General features: G+C 41.2%; 1 protein-coding gene across 1 annotated transcript in view; it reads right to left on the reverse strand.

Annotated features, from left to right (window-relative positions):
• The window catches only part of PHF8 (PHD finger protein 8), a 55,833-nt gene that overhangs the window by 37,937 nt on the left and 657 nt on the right, over positions 1 to 17,239 (reverse strand). The window contains exons 2-6 of the mRNA XM_058441319.1: positions 16,371 to 16,549; positions 15,666 to 15,751; positions 14,485 to 14,527; positions 14,323 to 14,362; positions 13,491 to 13,804 (exon numbers count right to left, since the gene is read on the reverse strand). Coding sequence (XP_058297302.1) covers positions 13,491 to 13,804; positions 14,323 to 14,362; positions 14,485 to 14,527; positions 15,666 to 15,751; positions 16,371 to 16,549 — 662 coding nt within the window. The remainder of the gene's footprint in view (positions 1 to 13,490; positions 13,805 to 14,322; positions 14,363 to 14,484; positions 14,528 to 15,665; positions 15,752 to 16,370; positions 16,550 to 17,239) is intronic.

Genomic DNA, 17,239 nt, shown 5'->3' on the forward strand with positions numbered 1-17,239 from the left:
GAATGAACTAGGAAGGAATTGAATCCCTGAATAGACCAATAATGAGTTTGGAAATTGAGGCAGTAATAAATAGCCTACCAACCAAAAAAAAGCCCAGGACCAGAGAGATTTATAGCTGAATTCCACCACAGGTACAAAGAAGAGCTGGTGCCATTTCTACTGAAACTATTCCAAAAAATTGAAAAGAAGGGACTCCTCCCTAACTCATTTTATGAGGCCAGCATCATCTTAATACCAAAACCTGGCAGAGATACAACAAAAAAAGAAAACTTCGGCCAGCTGCGGTGGCTCATGCCTGCAATCCCAGCACTTTGGGAGGCTGAGGCGGGCAGACCACGAGGTCAAGAGATCGAGACCATCCTGGCCAACATGGTGAAACCCCGTCTCTACTAAAAATACAAAAATTAGCTGGGCGTAGTGGTACGCACCTGTAGTTCCAGCTATTCGAGAGGTTGAGGCAGGAGAATCACTTGAATCCAGGAAGCGGAGGTTGCAGTGAGCAAAGATCAGGTCACTGCACTTCAGCCTGGTGACAGGGTGAGATGCCGCCTCAAAAAAAAAAGAAAAAAAGAAAAAAAAAAAGAAAAAGAAAATCTCAAGCCAACATACCTGATGAACACTGATGCAAAAAATCCTCAATAAAATATGAGCAAACTGAATCCAGCAGCACATCTAAAAGCTTATCCACCACCATCAGGTTGGCTTCATCCCTGGGATGCAAAGTTGGTTCAACATATGCAAATCAATAAATGTTAATTCATCACATAAACAGAACTAAAGTAAAAAACATGATTATCTCAATAGATGCAGAAAATATCTTTGATAAAATTCAACATCCCTTCATGTTAAAAACTCTCAATTCTCTAGGTACTGAAGGAACGAACATACCTCAAAATAATAAGAGCCATATATGAAAAACCCACAGCCAATATCATACTGAATGGGCAAAAGATGGAAGCATTCCCCTTGAAAACTGGCACAAGACAAGAATGCCCTCTCTCGCCATTCCTATTCAACATAGCATTGGAAGTTCTGGCCAGGGCAACCAGGCAAGAGAAAGAAATAAAGGGTATTCAAACAGGGAGAGAGGAAGTAACATTATCTTTGTTTTCAGATGACATGATCCTATATATAGAAAACCCCATCATCTCAACCCAAAAGCTTCTTCAGCTGATAAGCAACTTCAGCAAAGTCTCAGGATACAAAATCAATGTGCAAAAATCACAAGCATTTCTTTACACCAACAACAGACAAGCAGAGAGCCATATCATGAATGAACTCCCATTCACAATTGCTACAAAAAGAATGTAATACCTATGAATACAGATAACAAGGGAAATGAAGGACCTCTTCAAGGAGAACTACAAACCACTGCTCAAGGAAATGAGAGAGGACACAAACAAATGGAAAAATATTCCATGCTCCTGGACAGAAAGAATCAATATCGTGAAAATGGCCATGCTGCCCAAAATAATTTACAGATTCAATGCTATTCCCATTAAACCACTATTGACATTCTTCACAGAATTAGAAGAAACTACTTGAAAATTCATACTGAATGAAAAAAGAGCCCAAATAGCCAAGACAGTCCGAAGCAAAAAGAATAAAGCTGGAGGCATCACGCTACCCGACTTCATACCACAAGGCTACAGTAACCAAAACAGCATGCAACTGGTACAAAGACAGACACATAGACCAATGAACAGAATAGAGAACCCAGAAGTTAGACCACACAGCTACAAACATCTAATCTTCGACAAACCTGACAAAAACAAGCAATAGAGAAAGGATTCTCTATTTAATAAGTGGTGCTGGGGAGAACCAGGTAGCCATATGCAGAAAATTAAAACTGGATCCCTTCCTTATACCATATACAAAAATTAACACAAGATGAATGAAGGACCTAAATGTAAAACCCAAACCTATAAAAACCCTAGAAGAAAATCTAGGCAATACCATTCAGGACATAGGCACGGGCAAAGATTTTATGACAAAAATGCCAGAAGCAATTGCAACAAAAGTAAAAATTGACAAATGGGATCTAATTAAATTAAAGAGCTTCTGCACAGCAAAAGAAACTATCATCAGAGTGGACAACCTACAGAATGGGAGAAAATTTTTGCAATATATCCATCTGGCAAAGGTATAATATCCAGAGTCTATGAGGAACTTCAACAAATTTATAAGAAAACAACCCTATTAAAAAGAAGACATTCGGCCGGGTGCGGTGGCTCACGCCTGTAATCCCAGCACTCTGGGAGGTCAAGGCAGGTGGATCACGAGGTCAGGAGATCGAGACCATCTTGGCTAACACGGTGAAACCTGTCTCTACTAAAAATACAAAAAAATTAGCCGGGCGTGGTGGCAGGCGCCTGTAGTCCCAGTCCCAGCTACTCGGGAGGCTGAGGCAGGGGAATGGCATGAACCTGGGAGGCGGAGCTTGCAGTGAGTCAAGATTGTGCCACCGCACTCCAGCCTGGGTGACAGAGCGAGACTCTGTCTCAGAAAAAAAAAAAATAAAAAATAAGAAGACATTCGTGGGGCCATCATATGAAAAAAAGCTCAACATCACTGATCATTAGAGAAATGCAAATCAAAACCACAATGAGACACTATCTCACACCAGCAGAATGGCAATTAAAAACTCAAAAAACAACAGATGCTGGTGAGGTTGCAGAGAAAAATGAATGCTTTTACACCGTTGGTGAGAGTGTAAATTAGTTCAAGCATTGTGGAAGACAGCATGGTGATTCCTCAAAGATCTAGAGGCAGAACTACCATTTGACCCAGTAATCCTATTACTGGGTATATACCCAAAGGAATATAAATAATTCTATTATAAAGATACGTGCACACGTATGTTCACTGCAGCAGTATTCACAATAGCAAGGACTTGGAATCAACCAAAATGCCCATCAATGATAGACTGGATAAAGAAAAGCTGGTACATATACAGCATGGAATACTACGCAGTCATAAAAAGGAATGACATCACGTCCATTGTAGGGACATGGATGGAGCTGGAAGCTGTTACTCTCAGCAAACTAACACAGGAACAGAAAACTAAATACCCCATGTTCTCACTTGTAAGTGGGAGCTGAATGACGAGAACACATGGACACATGGGAGAGGGGGAACAACATATACTAGGGCCTGTCAGTTGTGGGGAAGGAGAGTATAAGGAAGAACAGCTAATGGATGCTGGGCTTAATACCTAGGTGATAGGTTGGTCTGTGCAGTAAACCACCATGGCACACGTTTACCTATGTAACAAACCTGCACATCCTGCACATGTACTCCAGAACTTAAAATAAAAGTTGGAAAAAAAATGTCCAACAGGTATATGGGGAAAATGTCCAATATCACTCATCATCAGGGAAATAGAAATCAAAACCGCAATGAGAAATCATCTCACCTCAGTTAGAATGGCTATTATCCAAAAGACAAAAAGTAACAAATGCTGGAGAGGATTTGTTACTCTTCAGCATTTGGAGAAAGACGAACATTCATACACTGTTGGTGGGAATATAAGGTAGCACAACTATCACAGAAAACAGTATGGAGGTGTCTCGAAAAAGTAAAAATAGAACTACCATATGATCCAGCAATTCGACTGCTGGGCATATCCAAAAGGAAAGAAATCAGTATATCAAAGAGATATCTGCATTCCCATGTTCACTGCAATACTATTCACAACAGCCAAGATATGGAATCAACCTAAGTGTCCATCAATGGACAAATGAGTAAAATTAAGAAATGTGGTATATATAAACAATGGAATATTATTTAGCTATTAAAACAAATGAAATCCTGTCACTTGCAGTAAAATGAATGAAAATGGAGGTCATTATATTAAGTGAAATAAGCCAGGAATAGGCAGACAAATATCGCATGTTCTCACTCATATGTGAGAGCTAAAAAAGTGGATCTCACAGAGGTGGAGAGTAGAATGGTGGTTACCAGAAGCTGGGAAAGGAAGCGGGGGATGAAAAATAGTTGGTTAATGGGTACAAAAATACAGTTAGATAGAAGGAATAAATTCTAGCATTCAATAGTACAGTCAGGAAATTACAGTTAATAATTTACTTTATATTTCAAAATAGCTAGAAGAGAATTATAATGTTCCTGACATAAAAATAAAGGTTTGATGATAGATATATCACTAAGCCTAACTTCATCATTACATATTGTATATATGTATCAAAATATCACATGTATCCCCAAAATATATACAATATACTGTTAATATATCAACTTTATAAAATACCAAAACAAAAAGGTTGGGCATGGTGGCTCACGCCTTTAATCCCAGTACTTTGGGAGGCCAAGGAGGGCGGATCACTTGAGGTCAGGAGTTCGAGACCAGCCTGATGAAATCCCGTCTCTATTAAAAATGCAAAAATTAGCTGGGCGTGGTGGCGCATGACTGTAATCCCAGCTACTTGGGAGGCTGAGGCAGGAGAACCACTTGAACCTGGGAGGTGGAGGTTGGAGCGAGCCAAGACTGCGCCACTGCACTCCAGCCTGGGTGACAGAGCAAGACTTTTTAAAAAAAAAAAAAAAAAAAAAAAGAATAAAAGTAAAAATAGCAAAAAAAGAAATGAAGAAGGTCTCAAATAAATAATCTAAATGATCATCTCTGAAATTAGAAAAAGAATAAAACAAAACTACAGAAATCTTAACTACATTAAGAGCGGAATGTAACTGACAAAGATAAAACATAGAAAATGAAACCAAAAATATTGAAAAGATCCATTAAATTGACACAATAAGGCCTGGCTCACACTTGTAATCTCAGCACTTTGGGAGGTCCAGAAGAGATGATCACTTGAAGTCAGCAGTTTGACACAAGGCTATGCAACACAGTGAGACCCCCATCTCCATAAAAATAAAAAATCAGCCGGGCGCAGTGGTTCACGCCTGTAATCCCAGCACTTTGGGAGGCCGAGGCGGGCGGATCACGAGGTCAGGAGATCGAGACCATCCTGGCTAACACGGTGAAACCCCGTCTCTACTAAAAATACAAAAAATTAGCCGGGCGAGGTGGCGGGCGCCTGTAGTCCCAGCTACGCGGGAGGCTGAGGCAGGAGAATGGCGTGAACCCAGGGGGCGGAGCCTGCAGTGAGCCGAGATCGCGCCACTGCACTCCAGCCTGGGTGAAAGAGCGAGACTCCGTCTCAAAAAAAAAAAAATAAAATAAAAAAATAAAAATAAAAATAAAAATAAAAAAATAAAAAATCAGCCAGTGGCATGCACCTGTAGCCCTAAAAACACTTTTTAAGTTAAAAAAAAAAAAAAAAAAAGACAAAGTGCCAGCAAGAATGGCAAAAAAAGAAAAAAAAGAGAAGAAACAATTTACCAATATCAAGAATGAAAAGGGAAAAGGGGGATATCACTAAAGACCCCATAGACATTTAAAGAATAATAGGGGAATTCTACAAACAACTCTATGCCCATAAATTCTGTAAGTTATATGAAATGGACCAATTCCTTGAAAGATACAAACTATAAAAACTCACCCAAACTCTTTCCCCTCTTTTCACTACTGCACTTGGCTAGTCTTAAAAAATAAATAAATAAAAAATAAATAACTAACTCACCTAAAATCAAACAGATAACCTGAAAATTCTATATCTAATAAAGAAAATAAATCCAGGCCGGGTGTGGTGGCTCATGCCTATAATCCCAGCACTTTGGGAGGCCAAGGCGCGTGGATTACTTAAGGTCAGGAGTTCAAGACCAGCCTGGCCAACATGGTGAAACCTCATCTCTACTAGAAAAAAACAAAAATTAGCCGGGGAATGGTGGCACGCACCTATAGTCTCAGCTACTCAGGAGGCTGAGGCATGAGAATCACTTGAACCCAGGAGGCAGAGGTTGCAGTGAGCCGAGATCGTGCCACTGCACTCCAGCCTGGGTGACAGAGCAAGACTGGCTCAAAAAAACAAAGAAAAGAAAACAAAAAGAAAAATCCACAGTTAAATCCTGAACAAGAAATCTTAACAATGCATTCAAAATGTCTGTTTAATGACACTTCAAAAAAGAGGATATATGAATGGCGAACACACGGAAAGTTGTTTATTATCATTAGCCATTAGATGAACCACTAAATGACATATTACTACATACTTATTAGGATGATTAAAATAACTATATTGACAAAACCAAGTGCTGATGAGTATGTAGAGCAACTGGAATTCCACATATTGCTAGTGGGAATGTGAAACAACCAATCTGGGAAACAGTTCAGTAGCTTTTTTTTTTTTTCCTGAGACAGAGTCTCGCTCTGTCGTCTGGGCTGGCAGTGGTGTCATCTCGGCTCACTGCAAGCTCCGACTCCTCGGTTCACGCCATTCTTCTGCCTCAGCCTCCCAAGTAGCTGGGACTACAGGTGCCTGACACCACGCCTGGCTAATTTTTTGTATTTTTAGTAGAGACAGGGTTTCACCACGTTAGCCAGGATGGTCTCGATCTCCTGACCTCATGATCTGCCTGCCTCGGCCTCCCAAAGTGCTGGGATTACAGGGGTGAGCCACTGCGCCTGGCCTCTTTTTTTTTTTTTTTTTTGAAACGGGAGTCTCACTCTGTCCCCCGGGCTGGAATGCAGTGGCGCAACCTTGGTTCACTGCAGCCTCCACCTCCCAGGTTGAAGCGATTCTTCTGCCTCAGCCTCCTGAGTAGCTGGGACTACAGGCACATGCTACCACACCTGGCTAAATTTTTTGTATTTTTAGCAGAGACAGGGTTTGACCATATTGGCCAGGCTGGTCTTGAGCTCCTGACCTCGTGATCTGCCCGCCTTGGCCTCCCAAAGTGCTGGGATTATAGGCGTGAGCCACCACGCCCAGCCAGTGGTTTCCTATAAAGTTAAAACATCCACTGCCCATACTGCCCAGGAATCCCATTCCTAGGTATTTACCCTAGAAAAATGAAAACTCATATTCACACAAGAACCTACACCTGAATGCTCACAGCAGCTCTATTTGTAATCACCCCAAAGTGGAAACAACTGAAATGACCTTCAATGGGTATAATCCATACAATGGAATATTACTCAGCAATAAAAAAGAACAAGCTTTTGATATGCAACAACATGAATGAATATTAAAGCCATTATGGTAGGCCGGGTGCAGTGGCTTATGCCTGCAATCCCAGCACTTTGGGAGGCTGAGGTGGGCGGATCACAAGGTCAGGAGATCGAGACCAGTCTGGCCAACATAGTGAAACCCCGTCTCTACTAGAAATACAAAAAATTAGCTAGGTGTGGTGGTGTGCGCCTTTAATCCCAGCTACTCAGGAGGCTGAGGCAGGAGATTCACGTGAATCCAGAAGGCAGAGGTTGCAGTGAGCCGAGATCACGCCATCGCCCTCCAGCCCAGGCGACAGTGCGAGGCTCCATCTCAAAAAAAAAAAAAAAAGGCATTATGGTAAGCAAAAGATGCCAGTCTCAAAATACTACATACTGCATAATTCCATTTATATGACATTCTGGCAAAGGGAAAAACCACAGTGACAGAGAGCAGATCAGTAGTTGCTCAGGAGTAGAGGGAAGGCATGACTACAAAGGGGGTAGTAACACAAAAGAGGTTAGGGAGTGATCAAAGGACTCTGTATCCTGATTATGGTGGCTGGAAGAATATAAACATGTGTATACCAAAAGAGTCAATTTTACTTCATGTTAATTTAAAAAATAAAATTTCAGGCCGGGCACGGTGGGTCACACCTATAATCCCAGCACTTTGGGAGGCTGAGGCGGGTGGATCACCTGAGGTCAGGAGTTTGAGACCAGCCTGGCCAATATGGCGAAGCCCCGTCTCAACTAAAAATACACAAAATTAGCCGGGCGTGGTGGCGTACGCCTGTAATCCCAGCTACTTAGGAGGCTGAGGCAGAAGAATCGCTTGAACCCGGGAGGTGGAGGTTGCAGTGAGCCGAGATCGCAACACTGCACTCCAGCCTGAGTGACAGAGCGAGACTCTGTCTCAAAAATAAATAAATAAAAATAAAATTTAAAACACGCTTTACCAAAAAGCAGATTGAAAATACATCAACAGAGCTTTCAACTCAAGATGTTGAATACAGAAAAATTAAAAAGAGAATAAAATACCAAACACTAGAGATGATCAATAAAGCCAAAAAACTAGTTTTTGAAAAGACTAGCAATCAAATAAACTAGACCAACTATTGTTAAACACCATGACCAAGTACAAGTACAGCTAATCTCAAGAAAATATCGATTCAAAATTAGTAATTCTATTAATGTCATTCACTGTATTAAAAAATTAACATAGAAAAACTATGTATTTATGTCCAAATATGCCAAAATTATTTGATGAAACCTAATTTGATTCTTGATTTTAAAACAAACAAAAACCTTTTAAAGTAAAGCTAGCCTGGGCAACATGGCAAAACCCTGTTTCCACTAAAAACACAAAAATTAACCAGGAGTGGTGGTGTGCACCTGCAGTCCCAGCTACTCGGGAGGCTGAGGTAGGAGAATCACTTGAGCCCAGGAGGTGGAGGCTACGGTGAGCCGAAATTGCGCCACTGCACTCCAGCCTGGGTGACAGAGTGAGACTGTGTCTAAATAAACAAATAAATAGCTAGAGACTCCCCTGAACTCTATGAGAGTAGTCTAACAGAGACCTATATATTGAGTGGAGAAAGACTGGCAGTATTCCCTTTAAAGTCTGAAAACAGCACAAGGATGCCCCCATCACTACTATGACTCAATGCTGTAATAAAACTGGAAGCTAGAGGTATGAATACTGGAGAGAAGGAGGATATTATGGGTTGAATGGTGTCCCCTAAAATTAATATGGTGAAGACCTACCCCCTAGTGTTCAGAATGTAACTATATTTAGAGACAGAGCATTTTAAGAAATAATTAAGTTAAAATGAGACCATTAGAGTAGGCCCTAAACCAATCTGACTGGTGATCTTACAAGAGGTGGTGATTAGGACATACAGAGAGACGTCATGGGCATGTATGCACAGAGGTACAACCACATGAAGAGGCAGCAAGAGGAAGGCCATCTGCAAGCCAAGCAGAGAGATCTCAGGAAAAACCAACTCTGCCAGCACCTTGATCTTCAACTTTCAGCTGCCAAAAGTGTAAGGAAAATAACTTTCTGTTGTTTAAGCCACCTAGTCTGTGATATTTTGTTATGGCAGCCCTATCAAACTAATACAGGACACACAGATCATCTACCTCAAGAACTCAAGACAATAAACTGAAAACAAATAGAACTAATAACAGTATAATAAGGTAGTCCAACACAGGATTGATATGGGAAATAATCAACTATTTTCCTCCATATTAGCAATAGCCAATTAGAAAATGTAATACATAAAAAGATGCCAATTTTACGAACCAAAATAAAATATCTAGAAATAAACTGAAGAAGAAATAAACCAAAGTAGAGATACATACCAGACCTGAATAAATAGAGACAGACTATGTTTGAAGACAGAAACATAAGATGGCTGCTGCTCATACCCAAAAGGTAAATAAGAGAAAGATGTCTGGCTGGGCCTGGTGGCTCGCGCCTGTAATCCCAGAACTCTGGGAAGCTGAGGCGGGTGGATCACTTGAGGTCAGGAGTTCGAGACCGGCCTGGCCAACGTGGTAAAACCGTGTCTCTACTAAAAATACAAAAAATTAGCCAGGCGTGATGGCGTGTGCCTGTAATCCCAGCTACTTGGGAGGCCAAGGCAGGAGAACTGTTTGAACCAGGAAGGCAGAGATTGCAGTGAGCCCACATCACGCCACTTCACTCCACCCTGGGCGACAAAGTAAGACTCGGTCTCAAAACAAACAAACAAACAAACAAAAAAGACAAAACGATTTCAATGCTGTTCAGAAGTTGTACCAGTACAAAACCAATTTTCCATAGTTGTTTACAACCAATCAGTGGTAGATTTTTTTCACAACTACAGAGAAAGCCTTAGCAACATAAGATGACGTACAGACAAAAACTAAAAATCACACAAGTTTGTCTATCAGACAAAAAGGAAATGGTGACTGTTTTCTACAAAATTTAGTTCTGATGGGATAGGCTACCTGACAGAGCAGATGAAGAAGTTGCAAAGACATTTCTGTTTTTTTTTGTTTGTTTGTTTTGCCAAAAAAGATTGATAGGGACTAGGCCCTGGATCAGATTTTAATTTGATGAAGCTGGTATCTATTTAACCAAATGTCCTCAAGAATCCAGATTTGGAAAGAAGAAGTCTGAGTCCAGAGCTTAAGGCCATAGAGAAGCCACTGACTATAATGCCGGGTACAAATGCCATTGGGCTCTAACTTAGGACTGCTATTATTTGAGTCTATATTTTGGCTTCAAAGTCACACAGATTTTGAGGGCTGTGGCTCTAATCTCTTTTTGCATGCCTTATTGTTTTTAGTGCACAAATTTTCAGGACACGAGGTTATATTCAGGAATGCACAAATCCCAGTATAGCCAAAATGCCTCTGATGAAAGATATGTCTCCATAAATTAATCCACAAACACCATGCAATCCTTTGAAAAGCCAATGCTAAAATTCATCTGGAATAGAAAAAGCTCAACAGCAGCCTCGAAATTCTGGAAAAATAAGAAAAAGTAGGGAGGTCTCTCCTTGGTAAGCTGCCTTTCCATGGCTGCTGGGCAAAGCAAGGAGACGAAAGAGGGAGGAGAGGCTGAGTGAGCTGTTTTAAGAGGAGTGGTTAAATCAAGTCCAGACGTCTTAGCTGCAGGTCAATGTGATTTGACTGCTCACAGTAGAGTGGGTGGCCAGGGGAACCTGGCATGTCCCTAAAACAAATCAAAGCTTAGCTCAAAGATGAGAGCCTTGGTGAGCATCTGTGGTCTCCTCAGGTTCACAGCAAGGTCTGCAGAGGGGATTTGCTCTACCAGAAACAAAGTCTGTGGTAACTAACCTACATAGTATTGTCACAGGAATAGACAAGTTGATTTTCATTTTCTTTTTTAGCATCTGTTTGGTAAAATAAAAATTTGCTTTGACAAGTTTTTATGGAACAGAATAATATTAATAATATCTAATACACAGTACTTACTTATCATGTGCTGGGCAATGTTTTAAGTGCTTTCTGTATATTTATTTAACTCTTAAAACAACCTATGAGGTAGATATGACTATCACAGAGAGGCATAGAGAGGTTAACTAGCCTGACCAAGGTCATATAGGTATTAGGGTACAGAACTCGGACTAGAGTGGAAAACAAATCCCCATATATATGGGAATTTCGTTTATGACAAAGGTAGAACTTCAAGTCTGGGGGATAATGATGAACTAGTCAATAAATGGTGTTGGGGGAAACGACTACCGATGTGGAAAAAAACAAAGTTAGATTCTAACATCCCACAATTCACAAAAACTTAATTCCAGATAAAGAGCTAAAATTTTAACTCCTATACAAGTTTTAGGGGAAAATATAAGAAGGCTTTCTTAATCAAAACATAAAATACAAAAAACTATTAAAAACTGACAAAGGTGGCTGGATGCAGTGGCTCACGCCTATAATCCCAGCACTTTGGGAGACCAAGGCAGGAGGATCACTTAAGCCCAGGAGTTTGAGACCAGCCTGGGCAACACAGCGAAATCCCATCTGTACAAAAAATAAGCTGGGTGTGGTGGCATGCACCTATGGTCCCAGCTACCAGGGAAGTTGAGGTGGGATTGCGGAGGTCGAGGCTGCAGTGAGCCATGATTGCACCACTGTACTCCAGCCTGGGAGACAGAGTGAGACCATGTCTCAAAAAAAAAAAAAAAAATTGATAAAGATGACAATGTAAAAATCAAAATCATCTACATGCTAGAAAGACATAATAAAATTAAACAGAAACCTAAAAGGAAATATTTTTCAATATATCCAGAATATACAAAAAATACTCCAACACATCTAGAATATATAAAGAACTCTTACAAATCAATAAGAAAAACAAAACATCCCAATAGAAAAATGGGTGAAAGACTGAATGGAAAATTCACAGAAAAGGAATAAAGAAGAGTCAATAAACACATAAAACAAACAAGACACCATCTTATGCCATAAGATTGGCAAAAATTAAAAAGGCTGATAGTATCCATTGCTGGTAAGGCTATGGGCAAACAGGTATGTTTCATACACTGATCATGTACTGGCCCTTTTGGAGGGAAATTTGGTACTATTTATTAACATTTGTCTTCTACATACCCTTCAACTCAACAGGTCTATCCCCCCTAGAAAAATATTAACTGGCACACAGGTACAAAAGGTTACTGTAAGAATTTTCATTGCAGTGTTGTTAGTAAAAGTAAAAACTTAGGAACAACTTAAATGTCAATCAGTAGGGAATGATTAAACATATATTTCTATATTACAGAACACTATGCAGCAGATAGATCTCTGTATTGATAAAGTATATCTCTGTACTGACATTGAAAGAAAACTAAGCAAGTTGCAGAACCACACACACTAAAACTATACTTCTGTCTACATATGAATGTAAACACAACAAAATAAAAGGTGTAAGTGAAAATGATGACAAAGGTTATCTTTGGGCTCAGAGAGGAAAGAGTGTTAGTCAAAAAGAATTTTTGTTTTCTCCATCTTCTTCTAATTTTGGTCAATAAGCATTAACCATACTTGTATAACTTTTGAAATATTAAAACAATGGCCGGGCGCGATGGCTCACGCCTATAATCCCAGCACTTTGGGACGCCAAGGCAGGCGGGCAGATCACTTGAGGCCAGGAGTTCGAGATCACCCTAGCCAACATGACAAAACTTTATCTCTAGTAAAAATACAAAAATTAGCCAGGCGTAATAGTGCACGCCTGTAATTCCAGCTACTCGGGAGGCTGAGGCACGAGAATTGCTTGAACCCAGGAGGCAGAGGTGACAGTGAGCTGAGATGGCACCACTGCACTGGTCCACCCTGGGTTAATGAGGGAGATTCTGGCTCAAAAAAAACCAAAACAGTACAAAAAGCACTTACATTATACAGTTACCTGTATTACACAAGAGTGCCTGATACATTGTGGCACTCAATAAAATCTTGGATTAAAAAAAGGAGTCATCTCTTAAATGTAAAAAGCCCACTGAAAGGTCATTATGTATCTCTGCAAGCGACAAACTGGCCAACACAGGACACAAATGACACAGATGATGGCAGTCAAAACAGGCAAGAGAAAAAAAGAGTAACTAGCGGTAAAGGTTGGACCTTAGTAAAAATAGATGATAGCAAATTATAACTACCATTTTTTGAAGGCTTCCATGAGCAAGAAACTGTGCCAGATGATCTGTGTAAGCATAATCTCAAATTCTTAACATTAACCTGTGAGATATTCCCATTTTACAAATTAGGAAAATACGGCTTAGAGAAACTAAATGTCAGGCTTAAGACCAGGACTTTGCTCACTACAAGCTGTCCTCTATTGGGACTAGGATGGAGACTGGGACTGAGGAGACCCCTTCTGGCCTGAACCCATGTGCTTAGCTGCCCTTACTATACTCTGCGTCCTTGAAGCACGCTCCCAAGCTGTCCTGTTCATCCAGACTGGCGTTCTCCTCCTCCTCCTCGCTCTCGGTTCTCCAGTATGCTGGCCGCTTGATGGGCCGCTTCCCTGGGGTGCGCTGGGAAGCAGGACTGTTAGACACTGTGCCCAGCCCACTGCTGGAGCTCCCACTGCTTCGATCCTGTCCCCCGGTCCACCAGGCCTGCAGGCTAGAGGTAGCCGGTGAGGACGATGAGGACTGCAGGTTGGCCATGCACAGCATGCCCTGGATGGCCTCCTGAGTGCTGGGAGAAGCTGGGGCCTCGCTGCAAGGAACAGAGGAGAAATACTGAGGAGTTGTTTTTAGCTGTCAGAGTAAACCGGTCATCAGAATACTCAGGGAGAAGGGACGACAGCTATGAGGATCAAGGTGGGAGGAAAAAGGGGAGAATCATCCAAAGTGAAAAATTTGGAATTAAGCTTAAGGATCAAGACAGTATCATAGATTGTTTTCATGAAAAGCCAGTCCTTTTTGCGTTAAGTCTCTCCACAGACAGCAGGCAAGGTGGCAAAAAAGGGGCACACCTCCCTCCCTGTTTAGGCATGCTGCATTCTTTCCTTTCATTGTTTTTGTAACAATTCTCCTTGCATGACTCTTCCAGCCCCTCCTCCCAACTTCCTAAGTGCCCAAAATTGATTCCTCTTGAAGTCGATACATCTTATTGCCATCAGATCTTAAGTTCCTTAGGACAGGTTTCATGCCTACTTTATTCTTTCACCCAAATGCCCTGGATAATTCTTTGTCCCTTTAAATAGCTCTATAAATATCTACTGATTGGCTGACCTGGCACCTTGGGCGGGAGCAGGGGTTGCTGTCTGATAGCCTGGAAAGGGGAGATAAAAGCCAGTACTTACGTGAGGGCAGCATAGTCAGGTCCCCCCACCTGCCTGCTGGCCTTGAGCAGATCAAGAATGCCACCAGCGCCACTACCATTCCCAAGCTTGCCTTCAACCCCTTCCACCATGTCCTCATCTGTTGTATAATCCTCCTGTTGGAGAGAGAGTGTATCACCTCAGCTGCCCAGGATTGGTCTGATAAGGCCCCAGTACAGGGGTGATGATCTGACTCCTGATATTAATATCTTCTGAGCACCAAGTATAGACCAAGTACTAAGCAGAATATTCATTCTTTTATCTTAATTTCCAAGGCATCTTTGTGAGCTAGGTAGTATACTCCCATTTTAAACAGATAAGAAAACTAAGGCTCAGGGAAGTTAAATAATTTGTGTAAGGTCACATCAGATACTCCATATCACATACTCTTTCTGCTATATCACACTGACTTTTTATTTTTTGTTTTCAGACGAAGCCTCGTTCTGTCGCCAGGCTGGAGTGCAATGGCATGATCTCGGCTCACTGCAACCTCTGCCTCCTGGGTTCAAGCGATTCTTCTGCCTCAGCCTCCCAAGTAGCTGGGACTACAGAGGTGTGCCACCACGCCCAGCTAATTTTTTAGCAGAGACGGGGTTTCACCATGTTGGCCAGGATGGTCTCGATCTCGACCTCGTGATACGCCCACCTCGGCCTCCCAAAGTGCTGGGATTACAGGCGTGAGCCACCACGCCCGGCCCACACTGACTTTTATTCTACTCTGTATTTATTAAAGGATGCTTAAGGTATTTCAACTAAATTGAAATCTTCCATTTATATGCTCAGCAGCACTTGGCACACAATCTTTCACTTAATAAATATTTCACTGTATGCAGTGGCTCACCCTGTGATTCCATTCCAGCACTTTGGGAGGCGAAGGCAAAAGATCGCTTGAGCCCAGGAGTTTGAGACCAGCCTGGGCAACACAGCGAGACCCTATCTCTACAAAAAAAAATGTTTTTTTAAAAGAATTAGCTACATTGGTGGTGTGAGCCTGTGGTCCCAGCTACTAGGAAAGCTGAGCTGGACCCAGAGGTCAAGACTGCTGTGAACCATGATCATGCCATTGTACCCCAGCCTGGGCAACAGAGCGAGGAAACTCTGTCTCAAAAAATAATAATAATAATAAATAAATTATTCAGGAAATGAATGCATAGAATGTCTTCCTCCCTGCACATCCCCCAACTAGAATGACAATCTGTCTTCTGTCTCTATCACCAGAATGAGCAGAAGACTAGATCCAGGGCAGAATCCTACCTCAATGTCAAACTCAACTTCTCCTGGTTCACGAACTCGGTTGGGGTCAGAGCAAGGCTTCGCACGGGGCAATTTCCGGGGAAATTCTAGAAAACAATGGAATGCACTTATTATGAAGCTATGATTAGCATTTCAGCCAAATACCCAGAAGAAAAAAATAAGACTAATTTTCTTGGAAGTAATGACCACGGATGACTAATTTCGAGAGGTTAGGGATCAGGTGATAAATAAATCTTTAGAACAAAGGAAACAATGAAGGCCTATAGAACATAGTATAGCAAAATGTCAACAAGCTCAGACCTAAGGTCTTAAGTCTATCAAGAGGGCCAAAAACAAATATAAAATGGGCAAGGACTGGGCGTGGTGGCTTGCACCTGTAATCCTAGCACTTTGGGAGGCTGAGGTGGGCGGATCACCTGAGGTCAGGAGTTTGAGACCAGCCTGATCAACATAGTGAAATCCCATCTCTACTAAAAATACAAAATTAGCCAGGCATGGAGGCACATGCCTATAATCCCAGCTACTCAGGAGGCTGAGGCAGGAGAATCACTTGAACCCGGGAGGTGGAGGTTGCAGTGAGCCAAGATTGCGCCATTGCACTCCAGCCTGGGCAACAAGAGCAAAACTCCATCTCAAAACAAACAAACAAACAAACAAACAAACAAGAAACGGGCAGGGGAGGAAAAAGAAAGAACAGACACACACTTGGTCTTATTATCAGGGTCGCCTTCTCCTTTCCCAATCTCTCGTCAATCTGCAGCTCATCATCTGAATCCAAGTCAAATTTGTCTTCCATCACCTGTTCTGCCATCAGCCTAGCCTTGTCTACCTTCTTTGCTATCTTGGTTCGCCGAGATTTGGATAAACTCTTCACCCTTTTCGTACTGAAGGGAAGGAGAACATAAAAAGTCACTAGCAATATTGTTAGTCGCTAGCAAGATTGCAATTCTCTCTCCATTGACCTACAGATTCAATACAATCCCTATCAAAATCCAGCCAGCTTTTTAAATAAAAAGTTGATAGTAAAACGTACATGGACATATAAAGGACCTAACACAGACAAAATAATTTTGAAATAGAACAACATGGGAGGACTTATACTGCTCAATTCCAAATTTACTCTAAAGCTATGGTAATCAAGGCAATGCGATACCAGCATAAAGACAGACATACAGATCAGTGGAAAAGAGTTCTGAATAAACCCTTAAATTTATGATCAAATGATTTTTGACAAAAGGTGCTAAAGCAGCTCAGTGGGGGAAAGGACGGTTTTTTCAGTAGAAGTTGCTGAGAAAAATGGATACAAAGAAATAAATGTGGACCCTTATCTCACATCATATACAAAAATTAACTTAAAATGCATCATAGATCTAAACGTAAAACCTAAAACTATAAAACTAGAGTAAAACACAGAAAAATATCATTATGACTTGGGATTAAGTAAAATTAAAAATTTTTGTATTTCAAAAGAAACCATTAAGAAAATAAAATATAAGCCACAGACTGGGCTTATATTTGGAAATCGTTTATCTGGCAAAGGATTTGTATCCAGAATTTTTTTTTTTTTTTTTTTT

Source organism: Hylobates moloch, unplaced genomic scaffold, assembly GCF_009828535.3.
Source record: "Hylobates moloch isolate HMO894 unplaced genomic scaffold, HMol_V3 SCAFFOLD_7, whole genome shotgun sequence".
Classification (NCBI taxonomy): Eukaryota; Metazoa; Chordata; class Mammalia; order Primates; family Hylobatidae; genus Hylobates; species Hylobates moloch.